This window comes from Struthio camelus, chromosome 18, assembly GCF_040807025.1.
Source record: "Struthio camelus isolate bStrCam1 chromosome 18, bStrCam1.hap1, whole genome shotgun sequence".
In the NCBI taxonomy this organism is placed as follows: domain Eukaryota; kingdom Metazoa; phylum Chordata; class Aves; order Struthioniformes; family Struthionidae; genus Struthio; species Struthio camelus.
The window spans coordinates 17,881,439-17,897,084 of record NC_090959.1 but is presented as its reverse complement, the minus strand read 5'-3'; the positions used below and the strand labels follow the sequence as shown (position 1 = coordinate 17,897,084).

The 15,646-nt window shown below is 69.8% G+C and overlaps 1 protein-coding gene across 2 annotated transcripts; it reads left to right on the top strand.

Moving 5' to 3' along the window:
- The first annotated feature begins 2,447 nt into the window (after nt 1–2,447).
- Nucleotides 2,448–14,554, top strand: SLC2A4RG (SLC2A4 regulator). 2 transcript variants are annotated; one of them, XR_011135365.1, is made up of 9 exons: nt 2,448–2,723; nt 6,724–6,971; nt 10,849–10,958; nt 11,046–11,284; nt 12,466–12,566; nt 12,807–13,068; nt 13,173–13,291; nt 13,400–14,262; nt 14,392–14,554. XR_011135365.1 is itself a non-coding variant. In XM_068912815.1 (8 exons), the coding sequence occupies exons 1-8, from the start codon at nt 2,478–2,480 to the stop codon at nt 13,509–13,511; spliced, it is 1,437 nt and encodes a 478-aa protein (XP_068768916.1). In that variant the 5' UTR covers nt 2,448–2,477; the 3' UTR covers nt 13,512–14,554. The 2 variants fall into 2 exon arrangements, 1 of the variants encoding a protein (XP_068768916.1); XM_068912815.1 differs by having other exon boundaries at nt 13,400–14,554.
- Nucleotides 14,555–15,646: the final 1,092 nt, after the last annotated feature.

The window sequence follows — 15,646 nt, the reverse complement described above, 5'->3', positions numbered from 1 at the left end:
CTAACCTCTGCGTTACGGCAGCGGCCGTGCCGGCTCCGCGTACTGCGCCCAGGCACGTGGCGGGGCCGGCAGAGCGGGCGGGCGATCGCCGTGTCGATCCGCCTTGGCGCCCTGCTCCCGTGCCCGGCGGCTCCGGGACGTGCCGGGACGCAGGCTCGGCGGCTCGCTCGGGGAGCGGATCCTGCCTCCCTCCTCCGCGCCCTCGCCGGGGCAGCATCTGCCTCCGTCCTGCATCCCCAACCGAATTTTGCCCGGCAGCCCCCGTTCGGCCGGGGACAGGGCAGCGGCCGGAGAGCGGAGGCCTCCCGCCCGCTGCCGGGCTGCGCTCCGCGGTGACCGGCCGTGGGGTGGGCGGCCCCCACTCGCCCGAAATCTGCCGGAGAGCCAACCCAGGTTGGGGGGGGGGTGAAGGGGGTAGGCTTTTTCCTGGCAGGAGGGGAAAAATGAGGGGGGGCCCCTCGCAGCCTCCTCGTGTCCCCCTGCACCACCTACACTCCCCACCCCCAGCTCCCCCTGTAACTTGGAAGAGAGTTTTATTTTTGGGGAGTCCTTTTACATTTGGGGGGGGACAGCTTTTGGAGCCCTATAACTACTGGGGGGGGCTGCAACTTTTGTTAGGACCCACAAGTATGGGGGTCCTATAACTTTGGGGGGAGTGCTGTAACTTTTGGGACAGCTTTATAACTTTCTGGGAGTCCTGTAACTTTTGAGGGAGCCTTATAACTTTTGGAGTATTTTGCTCTAACCTATGGGTGAGTGCCTGCAACAGGTAGCGGAAGCCTTAGAACTTCGGGGGGCCCCATCACTTTGGGGGGGGCCCTATATCATTTGGGGGAGACCTATGACTTTGGGAGGCCCTATAACTTTTCTAGGGCTCTGTCAGTATGAGGGGTCCTCTAGCTTTAGGGAGCACCCTATAACTTTTGGGGGAGCCTTATAACTTCTGCAGGAGCCCTATAACTTATGGGGGGGGCCCTACAGCCCGAGGGCAATCCCTATAACATTTAGGGGAGCCCTGTAAATATTAGGGGGCCCTATAACTTTTCCAGGGGCCCTGTAACTTTGGGGAGAGCCCCGTAACATTTGCGGGACCCATAACTTATGAGGGGTCCTATAACTCTTGTAGGGCTTTGGAAGTATGGGGGACCCTGTGGCTTTAGGGGGAGCCTTTTAATTTTTAATAGCTAGCCCTATAACTTAACTTTTAATAGGGAGTCCTATAACTTTTGAGGGAACCTAAAATTTTGGGAGGAGCCCTGTAACTTTTTGGGGGGGCTACAACTTATGGGGAGATCTATAACATATGGCGAGCCCAATAACTTTTGGGGGGCCCTATAACTTTTGGGGGGGGCTCTGTAAGTACTGGGGGGACCTATAACTTTTGAGGGAGCCTTACAACTTTTGGGGGGGCCCCTATAACTTAGGGGGCAGCCGTGTAAATTTGTGGGGTCCTATCAACATTTGGGGGCCCCGTAACGTATAGGGGTCCCTGTAATGTTTTTGTAGGGCCCTATGAGTATGGTGGGACCCTGTAGCTTTAGGGGGAGCCTAAAACTTTGGGAGGAGCCCTGCAACTTAGCAGGGGGGGCCTATAACCTATGAGGAGGCCTATATCACTGGCGGGGGGGGGGGGCTATAACTTATGGGGGGCCTATAACCCGGGCAGGGATCTGTGAAGGAGGACGGGCCCTGTAACTTCGCCGGCAGCGTTATAACTTTTGAGGGAGCGTTAAAACTTCTGGCGGAGCCCTATAGTTTATGGGGCAACTTATGGGTGACTTTCACGGGGCCCTATAGCGTGGGGGCAGGCCTGCAGCTTGGGGGGGGGGCTGTAACATTCAGGGATTTCTATAGCTTGGGGCGGGGGCACAAACTTTTCGGCGGGCCGGGTGCCGGCCGGGGCGGTGCCCGGGAGGCGGCGGCGCGGGAGCGGGGCCGGGAGGCGGCGGCGGCGGCGGCGGCGCGAAGATGGCGGCGGCGGCGGCGACGGTGGCGGCGGTGGCGGCGGAGGTGCCGGTGCCCCAGGCCGGGCGGGGCGGGGCGGGAGGGGAGGGGAGGGGGGAAGGGGGCGTGGCGCGGTGGGGAGGGGGGGCGTGGCGCGGCGCCGGTGATGGGCAGCGCGGCGGAGCCAATGGGCGGCGGCGCCGCCGGCGGGCCGCGTTCCATTTCGGAATGTTGATAGCGCGCGGCGGCCAATGGCGAGGGGCGGCGGCGGCGGCGGCGGCAGCGGCAGCAGCGGCGGCGGCGGCGGCGGCGGCGGCGGCGGCGGGCGCGCGCGCGCGCGCCCCCCCCACCCCCCTCCCCGCGCGGGGGCGGGGGCGGTGGCAGCAGCGGCGGCGGCGGCGGCGGCGGCGGCGGCAGCAGTGGCAGTAGGGGGGGGGCGTGGTCCGCGCCGCCGACACCGGGCAGCGCGGCGCAGCGCAGCCCACAGCCGGGCCCCGGCCCCCGGCCCCCGCCCGCCGCCGCCGCCGCCCCGCATGGAGCCCAAACGCCTACCCAAGCGCGCCGCACCGGCGCACCGCCAGGGCTCACCGCCACCCGGTCTCACCGGCTGCCCCGAGTGCGGCCCGGCGGGGCGGGGCGGCGGCGTTGGCGGCGCACTACCCGCCGGTAAGCCGGGCGCCAACGCCGTCTACACGGTGCTGGTGGAAGACGCGCGGCGCCGCCAGGACCCACCGCCGCCGGCCGCCGCCGAGCCGGGGGGCGCCCGCGACGCCCCGAAGGTACCGGAGCACCGGCGGCGGGCGGGCGTTTTGGAGGAGGGGTGGGGGGAGAAGGAGGCCCGGTGACAGCTGACAGCGACGCCGGCCGAGGCCCGCCGGAAAGTTTCCCCGCCGCTAAGATGGCGCCTCGCGGGGCAAGTGCGGGGACGAAACTTTGCAGGGAAGCGGCGACGGGGAGGGGAGGGGGGGGGCGGCGGCGGGGCGGGGGGGGGGGGCGGCCGCCCCCCCCCCGCCCCGCCGCCGCCCCCCCCCTCCCCTCCCCGTCCTCTTCCCCCCGCCCCCCCGGGCCTCGCCGGTGCGGGTTTGGGGCGCGCCGGGCCGGGAGGGGCGTGCGGCGGGGGGGGGTGTGGGGAGGGCTCCGGTCCGCCCCGCCCCGCCAAGGGATCGGCTCGAGGGATCGGTTGGCTGGAAGTGCCGGCGGCGTCACTGGGTTCCGGGATCCCGGCGGGATCTGCTTTGGGGGGGGGGGGGTTGGCTGGGCACGTGGGCCGCCGAGCGGCTGCAGGGCTCGTAGCGACCCCCTCTCCGCCTGCCTGTTGGGCCCGTGGGCTGGCAGGATCCCTGCTGGATCCCAGCCTGCGATCTGCCCGGAGGAAGGGGATCCGGTCGCTGCTGACGCCTGGGCAGCGGGCCCTGCCGGCTCCGAGCAACCCGAGCCGCTTTCCGCTCGGGGCGGGGGGGGGGGGGGGGATCCTTGCTGCGTCCCAGCTCAGCCCTGGGGATCTGCTCGGGATCTGCTCGGGATCTGCTCGGTGCTGGCAGGCGGCAGGCACTGCTGGCTCGGAGCAGCCCGCTTTGCTCTCGGCTCTGCACAGTGCTGCCAAGGATCCCTGCTGGCTCCCAGCCCAGCCCTGGGGGATCTGCTCGGGATCTGCTCGGGATCTGCTTGGGATCTGCTCGGTGCTGGCAGGCAGGCAGGCGGCAGGCACTGCTGGCTCAGAGCAGCCCGGTTTGCTCTCGGCTCTGCACAGTGCTGCCAAGGATCCCTGCTGGCTCCCAGCCCAGCCCTGGGGGATCTGCTCGGGATCTGCTTGGGATCTGCTCGGTGCTGGCAGGCAGGCAGGCAGCAGGCACTGCTGGCTCGGAGCAGCCCGCTTTGCTCTCGGCTCTGCACAGTGCTGCCAAGGATCCCTGCTGGCTCCCAGCCCAGCCCTGGGGGATCTGCTCGGGATCTGCTTGGGATCTGCTTGGGATCTGCTCGGTGCTGGCAGGCAGGCAGGTGGCAGGCACTGCTGGCTCGGAGCAGCCCGGTTTGCTCTCGGCTCTGCACAGTGCTGCCAAGGATCCCTGCTGGCTCCCAGCCCAGCCCTGGGGGATCTGCTCGGGATCTGCTCGGGATCTGCTTGGGATCTGCTCGGTGCTGGCAGGCAGGCAGGCAGGTGGCAGGCACTGCTGGCTCGGAGCAGCCCGCTTTGCTCTCGGCTCTGCACAGTGCTGCCAAGGATCCCTGCTGGCTCCCAGCCCAGCCCTGGGGGATCTGCTCGGGATCTGCCTGGAGAGGGATCCGCTTAGAGCTGACCCCTGGGCAGCGAGCCCCGCTGGCTCAGAGCAGCCCAGGCTGCCCTCCGTTCTACAGGACTTTAGGGGGATCCCTGCTGGTTCCCGGCTCAGCCCTGGGGATCTGCTTGGGATATTGCTGCAGGAGGATCTGCTCGGAGACGACACTCAGCCAGCAGGCGCTGCCTTTGGAGCAGTCCAGTCTGCTCCCGACTCTGCACAGCTCTTGGTCAATGCCTGCTCGATCCCAGCCCTCGGGGATCTGCTTGGAGAGGGATCCGGCCAGCCAGCGGACACTGCTGTCTCCGAGCACCCTAGTCTGATCTTGGCTCTGCAAAGCTCTAAGGGGATCCTTGCTGGATCCCAGCCCAGCTCTGGGAGATCTGCCTTGGGTCTGCCTGGAGGGGGATCTGCTTAGAGCTGACACATGGGGAGCAAGTGCTGCTGTCTCAGAGCAATGCAGTCTTTCTGTTCTGCAAAGCTTAGGGGATCCTTGCTGGGTCCCAGCCCAACTCTGGGGAATCTGCTTGGGATCTGCCTGGAGAGGGATCCATTCAGTGCTGATGCTTGGCCAGCAGACACTGATTCCTTGGAGCAGGCCAGTCTGCTCTCTGCTCTGCAGAGCTGTGGGGGGATCCCTGCTGGATCCCAGCTCTGGACAATCTCCCAAGAATCTACCTGGAGGGGGATCCCGCCTGATGCTGACAGTCAGCCAACAGACACGGCTGTCTTGGAGCAGTCTAAAGAGACGTGCCAAGGCTGCTCCTCGCTTTGCAGAGCTCGAGGGAGATCCCTGCTGGATGCAAGCCCTGGGTGATCTGCCCAGGATCTGCTTGGAGAGGGATCCACTTGGTGATGATGCTCGGCCAGGGAGCACTGCTGGCTCAGAGCAGCCTTGCTGGAAGGTCTGCTCCCCACTCTGCAGATCTCCTGGGAGATCCCTGCTGGATCTCAGCCCAGCCCTAGGGCATCTCCTAGAAGCTGCCTGCGGAGGGATCCACTTGGTGCTGGCCCTCGGCCAGTGGGTGCTGTCGTCTCCAGCTAGCCCAGCAGGAAGGTGCCAAGTCTGTTCCCTGCTCTGCAAAGCTCTAGTGGGATCCTGCTGGATCCTGGGCGCAGCCCTGGGGGATCTGCCCACAGAGGGAGCCACTGGGTGCTGCCACCTTGCAGCACCCATTCAGCCGGGTGCCGAGTCTGCTCCCCTCTGCAGGGTGCTAGGGAGATTCCTGCCGGATCCAGCCACCACCCTACGTGATCTGTCTGGGATCTGCCCAGGAGGGATCCACTCAGTGCTGGCACGTGGCCAACAGACGCGGCTGCTCAGAGCTGCCCTGCAGGAAGTTGCCAGGCTGCTCCTGCTCTGCACAGGTCACAGGAGACCCTGGCTGGGTCCCGGGTGCAGCCCTGCGGGATCGGGCCGGAGGGGGATCCGCGGGGCCCTGGCAGGCTGCCAGCGGCCCCGCAGCGGGTGCCAGACCTGCTCCCTGCTCTGCGCTCGCTGCTCGTCTCCTCCCAGCCGGGGCTGCACCCCGCGTGCCGACAACGGGGCAGCGCTGGGAGCCCGGCTAAACTTCCCCCAGCGCCTTTTGGGCCCAACGCCCCGCTCCGGGGCTCGGGCGCTGCCCCCTCTCGGCGCCCGGTGCACCCCAGGGCCGCGAGCGGCAGCTCCGCGCGCGCTCGGCCGCTGCTCCTCGAGTTCCCGACTCCCGCTGCTGCTGGCGTTTGAAGGTGCCCGGGCCCGAGGCGAATCCAGCCCGGCGCTGGCATGCCCGGGAGGAGGAGGAGGAGGAAGAGTGCTCCTGCGGGTGCTCGGGGACCAGCAGCTTTTGGGCTCGGGGCGGTTATTTTGCCGTCGGCGAGACGCTCTGCTGCCGCTGCCCGGCCACTTCTGCTGGCCTTGCCCGCGGCCTGGCTGGCGAGGGCTGCGCCGAAGCGCGTCGGGGCTCAGCGCCGGGGAAGGGGAGCGGGTGGCCAGCTCGATGCCGAGCTCCGGCCGCCCCAAGGAGCTGGATGCAGGTGAGCCCGGAGGTGCCGCGCACCTGCAGCAACCGGGGAGCAGCCCTAGAAGTGGCCCTGCGAATGCTCGTTAGTGCTATGGACCAAACGAGCTCTTTGGTGACACTCGCGGGGTCGGGGGCTTCGGCGCGAAGGTGGCTGTGTCTGCACCCGCCGTGTCTGCGGGAAATAAAGCTGAGCCGCCCCACGCCTGGCCGTGCTGCCGGGCGGCCCGGCTGCGTGCTGGCCGCCGGCGACGTTTGCTAGCGAGCGCGAAAAATCAGCCAGCTGCGGCCGTGGCGGTTGGAGGCGTCGCGGGGAGCGGGGTGACCCCGAGCCCACCCGGTGCCATGCGGCAGGGCAGGTTTTGGGGTGCGCGTGGGGCTGTTCGGGGTCGTGGGGCCGCTCAGAGCGGGCAAGGGAGGGAGCTGGGGCTGGCCGCAAGCCGTGGACCGAAGCGCTGTGCCCTGCGCCCCGCTGACCGCCGCCTGCTCCCTCTCTCCCGCAGAGCCCTCTCCCCTGCAACGGCCAGGGGCTGCTGGCCGAGGCCGCCGACGGGTGGCTGCGGCGCCTGACCGACCCGCTGGTGCTCAACGGGACGGACGGCCGGACGGCGGAGGAGCTGCCGCGCCTGCCCGCCGCGGCGCTGGGGTGCCTGGCGGCCGCCGACCACGAGGCGATGCTGCGGGTGCTGGACGCCGGCTTGGAGCAGTGCCTGGCGCTGCACTCGGCTTACATCCCCGTGCCCCGGCAGAGGTAGGACCGTGGCGGGGGCTTCGCCTCGCCCCGGGATGGAGGGTGGGGACAGCGTCCCTCCGTCACCCCCTCGCGGAAGCGGGGGCACGGCTGCTCCGGAGCTCGCCGCGCTCCTCTCTCCGCTCTCCCGGCGCCGCGTGCCGAACCGCTCGGCGGCCGGCGCTTGTGCCACCGGCTTCGAGCCGGGCACGCGGCTCTCGCGGGCTGGCCGAGGGCGACGGCTCGCGGCTGCCTCGGACGGAGCCGCCCCGCCGCGCTCGCCCCCGGGCTCCGCCGGCCCTGGCGCGGCTCCCGCTGCGCTGCGTGCCGACGGCAGCTGCTCTCCGCCGGGAAACACGAGCCCGGCGCGGCGCGTGGTCTCGCGCAGGGGCCGCCCGGCTCCGCTCCGCTGGCTGGCACGCGGCGGCCTGACGTGCCGCCCTGCTCCGCCGCGCTCCGTGCTCGGGAGCCCCGGGATAAAAATAACCCTGGCCGGAGGCGGCCGCGCGCCCGGCCTCCGCGGGGCTGCCCCGCCGGCGGTCGCGGCGGCGTCGCCTCGCGGGGATCCCCGGCTGCCGGCGGGGCGTCCCGCGCGCTGGGCGCGTGGCGGCGCGGGGCTTAGCAGCGCCGCAGGCGGCTGGGATCCCTCCTCCTTTCCTGTCTCGCCCTCCTTGGATTAATGCACTTTTTGTTGTTGGTGGTGGTTTTTTTCCCTTTTCTGGGTGAAAGAGGAGGACTTTGGACACTTGTCTGGAGCGCCGGGCTCTCCGGCCGCGACCAGCAACGCTACGCGAGCCGCCCTGCCGGAGCTGCCCCGGCCGCTTGGCGCCGCGCGAGCCCCCCGCGGCGGATGCTCGAGGCCTGGCGCCGGCTCCCGCGTCCCCTCGCCGCTCTGGGCGGCTGGCGAGCGGCCGGTTTGCTTCTCTCCCCCGCTGGAGGGAAAAGCCGGAGGCGCAGGGGTTTCTCGGCGCGCGGGCGCTGGGTGGGCGTAACCGGAGCCGGCGCCGCGGTCCGGGGGGGCCGGCGAGCGTCTCCGGAGCCGGCGGGTGGCGAAGCGGCTTCCAGGCGCCGAGACCAGCCCAGGAAACGGTGGTGCTGGGCGAGGGGGAGACCGGCGCGGCGGCCAGCGGGGCCCAGCGCCGGCGGGCAAACCCCCCCCCACCACCCCAGCGGCCTGCTTTTGCAGGCCTTCCCCCCCCCCCCCCGAAAAACAAGGGGCTTTTTTCCGCCCCTGCGCCCGGCCCCGGGGAAGGAAGCAAGAGGCTGAGAGCGGCCGCGGCGAGGTTTAAGGAGGACGCGCGGGACTGCCTCTGGGTGGGAACCCGCCGCCGCCGCCGCGCTGCCTTAACAGCGGCCTCGAGCGCCGCGGTCCCGCGGCGGGTGACGTTCCCGGGGACGGGCCGGCGCCGGAGCGCACGGTCCTGCCTCCCGCCGGCTCGCGCCCCGGCTCTTGCGAAATCGGGACGGGGTCGCGGCGGGCGGCGAGGAGCCGCGAGCGGACGCGGGGGCCGCGGCCGGCGCTGGGCGCGCGGGTGCCTCCGCGCCGCCCGCCGGCTGGGCTCCGTGCGGCGCCGCTTCGGGTGACCCCGGCTCGATGGCCGCGTTGCTCTGCCCTTAGTTGGGCTGATGAAATCAGAGCGCTCGTTTTGCACCAAGCGCCTTGGAAGAGCCTTGTTTGCTTAGGCTGTTTCTTTTTTTAATTCGCTTGTTTATTCTCTTTTTTAATAAAACCTGTGGCGGTGCAGAGGCCTGGCGTATCCTTTCGGCCGGCAGCCTGGCCACGCGGAGGAGGAAGGTGAAGAGCCTCCTCCCTGGCAAATTCACATTTTTTTGGCCCTTGGCGTAGCTTTCCGCTTGCGCAAGCGGCTCCGGCTTCGAGACCCCTCTCGAGCGCCGCAGCCCTCCCAAGAAAGCCAGGTACCGAGAAATCCCCGCCGGCGGGCCGAGCCGCGGAGGCGTGCCGCCTGCGGCCCCGCGCCACGCTCGCCCTCGAGCTCGGCCCCCGGCGCTGCCCTGGATCCGCCGCTCGCCGGTGCGCGTCCCGGCTCGGGGCGCTGGGAGCGGGACGGGCGCTGCGGCCCGGCGCCTTCCCCTTAACCCGCGGCGGCCGGCGAGCGCCGGGGCCGTGGGAAGCGCCGCCGGCTGCGTGCGGGCTCCCGGCCGGCCCCCGGTGCCGCGCGCTGCCGGAGGGGCCGCGGCGCTCGGGCGCGTGCCAGGCGCGTTTCCTTCCTGGAGAAGCGGAGACGGCGCTTGCGGGCCGGAGGTTTGGGACACGCTTGCAAAATGGCTTCTGCTGCTCCTGACCTCTCTGTCTCTGTCTCTCTCTTTTTCTTTTTTTTTTTTTTTTTTTTCCCCACTTCAGGAAGTTGTTTAGCCTGAGCAGAGCAAAGCCGCGTTTCGCGGGCGCCCGGCGGCAGGATGCACGTGCCGGTGCCGGGGCTCCCGGCGCGGCAGCCCCCGGCCCGGGGCCGAGGCGTCCGCGTAGGGCTCGCTCGAGCCGTAAACAGCGAGCGGCGCTTGGCCGGCTGCCCGCCCGGCTGCTCCTGCCCGCCCAGCCGTGGTTTGGCAGCCCGGTCCCGCGGCCGCCGTTTGGCAGCCGGCTCTGCGCGGCGCCCCGGGGCGCGGGGCGGGCTGCACGCTGCTGCGGCCGCGGGGAGGTGGCGCGGGGCCGTCTCCTCCTCTTCCTCCTCCGACGGTGCCGGCGCGCTGGGCTGGACGGCGCCTGTCGCCCCGGAGCGAGGAGGGATGCTCCCGGGCGCGAGTCGCCCTCCGGCCCCAGCCCCGCTTGCGTCTGCCCGCGGGGCCCAGGGGTCCGCGTCGCCCGCGGGGGCTCGGTGCAAACCCGTCCCCCGCCAACGGCAGCGGTCGAGCGCGTGCGCGTGCTTGGCAGCCGGCTCGCCCGGGTGCGGGGGGCTGGCGGCCCCTGCTGCCCCGCGCCGCGGGAAGCTCCCGGCCCGGCGCCGCTGCTCGGCGTTTCCGTCCCGACGCGGGCGCCGTCAGCCTTGGCCGGGGGCGACGGTGGCGAGAGCGGAGCGGGAGGAAGGGGCCGGCCAGGGCCATGCTCTTCCTCCCCCGGCTCTTCCTCGGCGGAGCGGCCCCGCGCGCAGGCTGCCCGGCGGTGGCCCTGCCTCGGGGGGACCCCACTTTAACGACAAACATTAATTTTTTCCAAATTATTCACTTAAATAACGGCAAGAAGCAGCAGGGAGGGAGGGGAGCAGCCGTTTCGGGCCGGAGAGGCAGAGGTGGCCCCGGGCCTCCCCAAAACAGCTGATCCCAACCCAAAATGTGTGTGGGGGGGGTGGCACTGAACCCCACAGCGCCCTGCGCCAGCCTGGACCCAACGCCACCGGCACCTAAAGCACCCTGTGCCGCTGCTGCCGCCTGGGCAGCGAGGAGGAGGAGGAGAAGCCTTCCTCCTCTGGCAGCGTAGTCCGGTGGGCAGCAAGGAGCAGGAGGAGGAGGAGAAGCCTCCCTCCCCTCATAGCATAGCCCAGTGGGCAGCGAGGAGGAGAAGCCTTCCTCCTCTGGCAGCGTAGTCCGGTGGGCAGCGAGGAGGAGGAGGAGGAGAAACCTTCCTCCCCTCATAGCATAGCCCAGTGGGCAGCAAGGAGGAGGAGGAGGAGAAGCCTTCCTCCTCTGGCAGCGTAGTCCGGTGGGCAGTGAGGAGGAGGAGAAGCCTTCCTCCTCTGGCAGCGTAGCGCGGCAGGCAGCGAGGAGGAGGAGGAGGAGAAGCCTTCCTCCCCTCATAGCTTAGCCCAGTGGGCAGCAAGGAGGAGGAGGAGAAGCCTTCCTCCTCTGGCTGCGTAGTCTGATGGGCAGCAAGGAGGAGGAGGAGGAGAAGCCTTCCTCCCCGGCAGCCTAGCGCGGCCCCCCTGACCGCCGTCCCCCCTCGCAGGAAGCTCTCGGGCCAGGCGGGCCTGGACGAGGTGATGGCGGCGGCGGTGCTCACCAGCCTCTCCAGCAGCCCGCTGGTGCTGGGCCCCCCGCCGGGCCCCCCCGGTGCAGGTAAGGCCCCGCGGTGGCGGCGGCGGTCCCCGGCACGGTGGCAGCGGCACGGCCCCGGCGCTGACCCGCCGCTGTCCCGCGCGGCAGAGCCCGGCGGCGAGGCCTGGAAGGAGGCGCCCGCCATGTCCTCCAGCTGCAGCAGCAGCAGCAACACGAGCGGTGACTGGAGCTGGGACCCGGCCAGCGACCGCTCCAGCCCCTCCACCCCGTCGCCCCCGCTGCCCGCCGCCACCACCTGCCGCGGCCTCCTGCCCGCCCCGCCACCCGGCGAGGAGCCCGACGGCACCCACTTCGTCTTCGGGGACCCTATTCCCCGGAAGAGGAAGGTGAGCTGGGGCCTGGCTGGAGAGGATGGGGATGGGGTTGGGACGGGGATGGCAACTGGAATGGGGTTGGGCTGGGGACGGGGTTGAGATGGGGATGGGGTTGGGACGGGGATGGCAACTGGAATGGGGTTAGGCTGGGAACAGGGTTGAGATGGGGACGGGGTTGGGATGGGGATGGGGTTGGGACGGGGATGGCAACTGGAATGGGGTTGGGCTGGGGACGGGGTTGAGATGGGGTGGGGATGGGGACGGCAACTGGAATGGGGTTGGGCTGGGGACAGGGTTGAGATGGGGACGGGGTTGGGATGGGGATGGGGTTGAGACGGGGATGGCAACTGGAATGGGGTTGGGCTGGGGACAGGGTTGAGATGGGGACGGGGTTGGGATGGGGATGGGGTTGGGACGGGGATGGCAACTGGAATGGGGTTGGGCTGGGGACGGGGTTGGGATGGGGATGGGGTTGGGACGGGGATGGCAACTGGAATGGGGTTGGGCTGGGAACAGGGTTGAGATGGGGACGGGGTTGGGATGGGGATGGGGTTGGGACGGGGATGGCAACTGGAATGGGGTTGGGCTGGGGACGGGGTTGGGATGGGGATGGGGTTGAGATGGGGATGGGGTTGGGACGGGGATGGGGTTGGGACAGGGATGGCAACTGGAATGGGGTTGGGCTGGGGACAGGGTTGAGATGGGGATGGGGTTGGGACGGGGATGGGGTTGGGATGGGGTGGGGATGGGGACGGCAACTGGAATGGGGTTGGGCTGGGGACGGGATGGGGACGATAGGGATGGGAACTGGGTTGGGGATGATTGGGGATGGGGACAGCATGGGGATGGGGATAGAGCTGGGGTGGGAATGGGGACAGGAACTGGGATAGGGATGGGATGGGGACGGGGACGGGTTGAGTTGGAGATGGGGATGGGGTTGGGATGGGGACAAGGATGAGGACTGTTTGGATAGGGGATGGGAAATGGGATGGGAACAGGGATGAGGGTTGGGATGAGGATAGGGAGGGAATGGGGTTGGGGGCAGGTGTGAGAGTTGGGATGGGGACGGGGACAAGGTTGGGAATGGGGACAGGAACAGGGATTGAGATGGGGAAGGGGAAGGGGCTAGGGATGAAGATGGGGATGGGGACAAGGCTGCCGGGGGCTGCCGGCCTGACTCCTCTCCTGTGCAGAACTCCACCAAGGTGATGTTCAAGTGCTTGTGGAAGAGCTGCGGCAAGGTCCTCAGCAGCTCCTCAGGGATGCAGAAGCACATCCGGACCGTGCACCTTGGGTAAGCGCGGGGCTCCCCGCGGGCTGGCTGGCTCCGGCTCCCCGGCCGCTATGCCCGGCGGCCCCGACGCCCGTTTGGCACCGGGGCTGATCCTTTAGCGCCTTTCACGCGTCTCCGGGAGAAGCTCGTGTGCGGGCGCGCAGTGGGGCTGGAGGGCGCCGGGGGCTGTGGCGAGGCCGTCCCCGTCCCCGCGTCCTCCCCGCCGGTGGCAAGCGCCAGACCCCCCGCTGCGTCCCGCAGGCGGAAAGCCGACCTCGAGCAGAGCGACGGCGAGGAGGACTTCTACTACACGGAGCTGGACGTCAACGTGGACTCGCTGACGGACGGGCTCTCCAGCCTGACGCCCGTGTCCCCCACCTCCTCGGTGCCCCCGGCCTTCCCCGTGCTGGAGGCGCCGGGCCCCGCGCCGGCCCTGGCCAGCCCCGAGCTGGCCCGGCCGCCCCAGCTGAGCCAGTCGGCGCCCACCAGCCTGTGCCACGTCCACACCGACCACGCGTACCAGGTGAGCCGTCGCGCCCCGGGGGGGCCGGCGCCGGGGGTCCCTCCCCGTGCCGGCACCGGGCTCACGGCGGGGTTTGGCGGGGGGCCGCATCCGCTGTCCCGCAGGGCTGCCCGGCTCCGCTCCGGCCCGTCGCCGTCGGGGAGAAGCGGCCGCAGGTGCCGCCGGCGGCGAAGACGCCCGCGGTGACGGCCCCGGCGCTGCCCAAGCCGCCCGCCGCCGCCAGGTGAGCCCCAGCCCCAGCCGGGCTGGACCCCCCCTTCCTCACCCCCCCGACCCCGCTGGCGTCCCGATCCCGACCCTTGTGCCGTCGTGTCCCCCCCCCCCCCCCCAGGAAGCCCCGCGGGGACGCCAAGAAGTGCCGCAAGGTGTACGGCATGGAGAACCGCGACATGTGGTGCACGGCCTGCCGGTGGAAGAAGGCCTGCCAGCGCTTCGTCGACTGAGGCCCGCCGGCGCCCCGCCGCCCGGCCCGGCCCCCGGCTCGGCCTCCTTCTTGCACATTTTGCACTTCAGGTGCCTTCGCGCCCCCCCCCCCCCCACCTCCTCCTCCCCGGCCCCCCCGCCCCGGCTGCTCCCCGGCCCCGCGCCGGACTCAGGAAACGGTGCCCGGGCGCCGCGCGGCGGGACGAGCCCCGGGGCGCGCCGTGGGGGGCGAGGGGGCTGCCGGGCCGCAGCCGGTCCCCGGGCCGAGCCGGCCGCCGGGAAGCTTTATGCACACAGACGCCCCCCCCCCCCCACCAACTCCCCTTTTTTTGTCCCCCCCCCCCCCAACTTTCCACTTTTAAAAAATAAGCTAACTCTTTCTCTCCACCCTCCCTTTCCGGCACTACGGCCCCTCTCGGCCGGGGCGCCCGCCGGGGCCGGAGGAGGCGCCCCCCCCACCCACCCCAACCGTGGGGCCGGGGGTGGCGGACGGCCCCGGCCCCCCCCCCCCCCAACCGCCCCCCGGGCTGCCCCTCGCTCAAATAAGCTGCGTCCGGCGCTCGTCCTCCGGCGCGGGGCCCAGGCGTCCGGGGCGCCGGGGGGGGGGGGGGCGCCTCACCCCCCCCCAACCCCAGAGGGGGTTTTTACTCTTTGTATCGTGTCGTTCTCTCTATTTTTTGTACCCGCGGAGAGCCGCTCCGGCCGGGGCGGCGCTCCGGGAAGTGCCTGCAGGAACGCGCCCATTTGCACTAAGCCAAACTGCACAAAGAGGTTGTTTTTTTTTTTCCTTTTTTTTTCTTTTTTTCTCTCTTGTTTTTTTTTTTTTTCTCCTTTGTGTGTTTTTATTTTTTAAATAAAATATTTCAAAAGTCGTATTTTTTTTCAATACTCCCCTCGCAGGGATGGGACCAGCGCCGGGCACGGCGAGGGGCGCGGGCTGGGGCCGGAGCCGCCGGGACCCCCGCTGCCCCCCACCCCGCACCCATTCGCGGGGGCCGGGGCAGCTTTGGGCACCTGCCCCTCGCAGCAGGCCTGGATGTGTCAGACCCACTAGAAAAATAAAAATTTGGTCTTTTTTTTTTTTTTAATTACTAGTGTTGTTGTCCAGCTGGGCCCGGGGGCTGGCGCGGGAGGGGGCAGCTCGGGGGGGGGCGCTGAGGGGCGCAAGGCAGCAACTTTTCTTGCAAATTCCCCCCCGCCACCACCCAAAAAAGAAAAGCTGAGTTTCCCCTCGTGCCCCCTTAACCACGCTTGTCTGCAGCCCCCCCAGGAGCTGGGGTTAAAGCCCGGCCGGGCGAGGGGGGGGCCTGCGAGGGCAGCGGTGGTCTCCCCAAAGCAGGGGGTCCCCGGGGGGGGGGGGGCAGCGCCTCCATCCCAGCCACCTGCCCCGGCGCGCGGCAAAAGGCAGCGAGTGTCATTTCACATCACTAAAACACCCAAAGAGAAGGAAATCCCGGGGGGGGGGGCAAAGGGGGGGGCAGAAAGGGAAGGGCAAAGAGAAGAGCGAAGGAGCAAAGGAAAAGACAAGGAAGAGAGAAGGAGACGAGGGGAGAAAGAAAAGGAAGAGAAAATAGTCCAGCAGCAGCTGCTCATTGAGGACTGCAGGATCAGGGGCAGGGGCAGGGGCAGGAGCTGGGGCAGGGGCAGGAGCAGGGGCAGGGGCAGGGGCAGGGGCAGGGGCAGGGCAGGAGCAGGGGCAGGATCAGGGGCAGGGGCAGGGGCAGGAGCTGGGGCAGGGGCAGGAGCTGGGGCAGGGGCAGGAGCAGGGGCAGGGGCAGGGGCAGGAGCAGGGGCAGGAGCAGGAGCAGGGGCAGGGGCAGGGGCAGGGGCAGGGGCAGGAGCTGGGGCAGGGGCAGGAGCTGGGGCAGGGGCAGGAGCAGGGGCAGGGACAGGGGCAGGGCAGGGGCAGGGGCAGGGGCAGGGGCAGGGGCAGGAGCAGGAGCAGGGGCAGGGGCAGGGGCAGGGGCAGGGGCAGGGGCAGGGCAGGAGCAGGGGCAGGATCAGGGGCAGGGGCAGGGGCAGGAGCTGGGGCAGGGGCAGGAGCTGGGGCAGGGGCAGGAGCAGGGGCAGGGGCAGGGGCAGGAGCAGGGGCAGGAGCAGGAGCAGGGGCAGGGGCAGGGGCAGGGGCAGGGGCAGGAGCTGGGGCAGGGGCAGG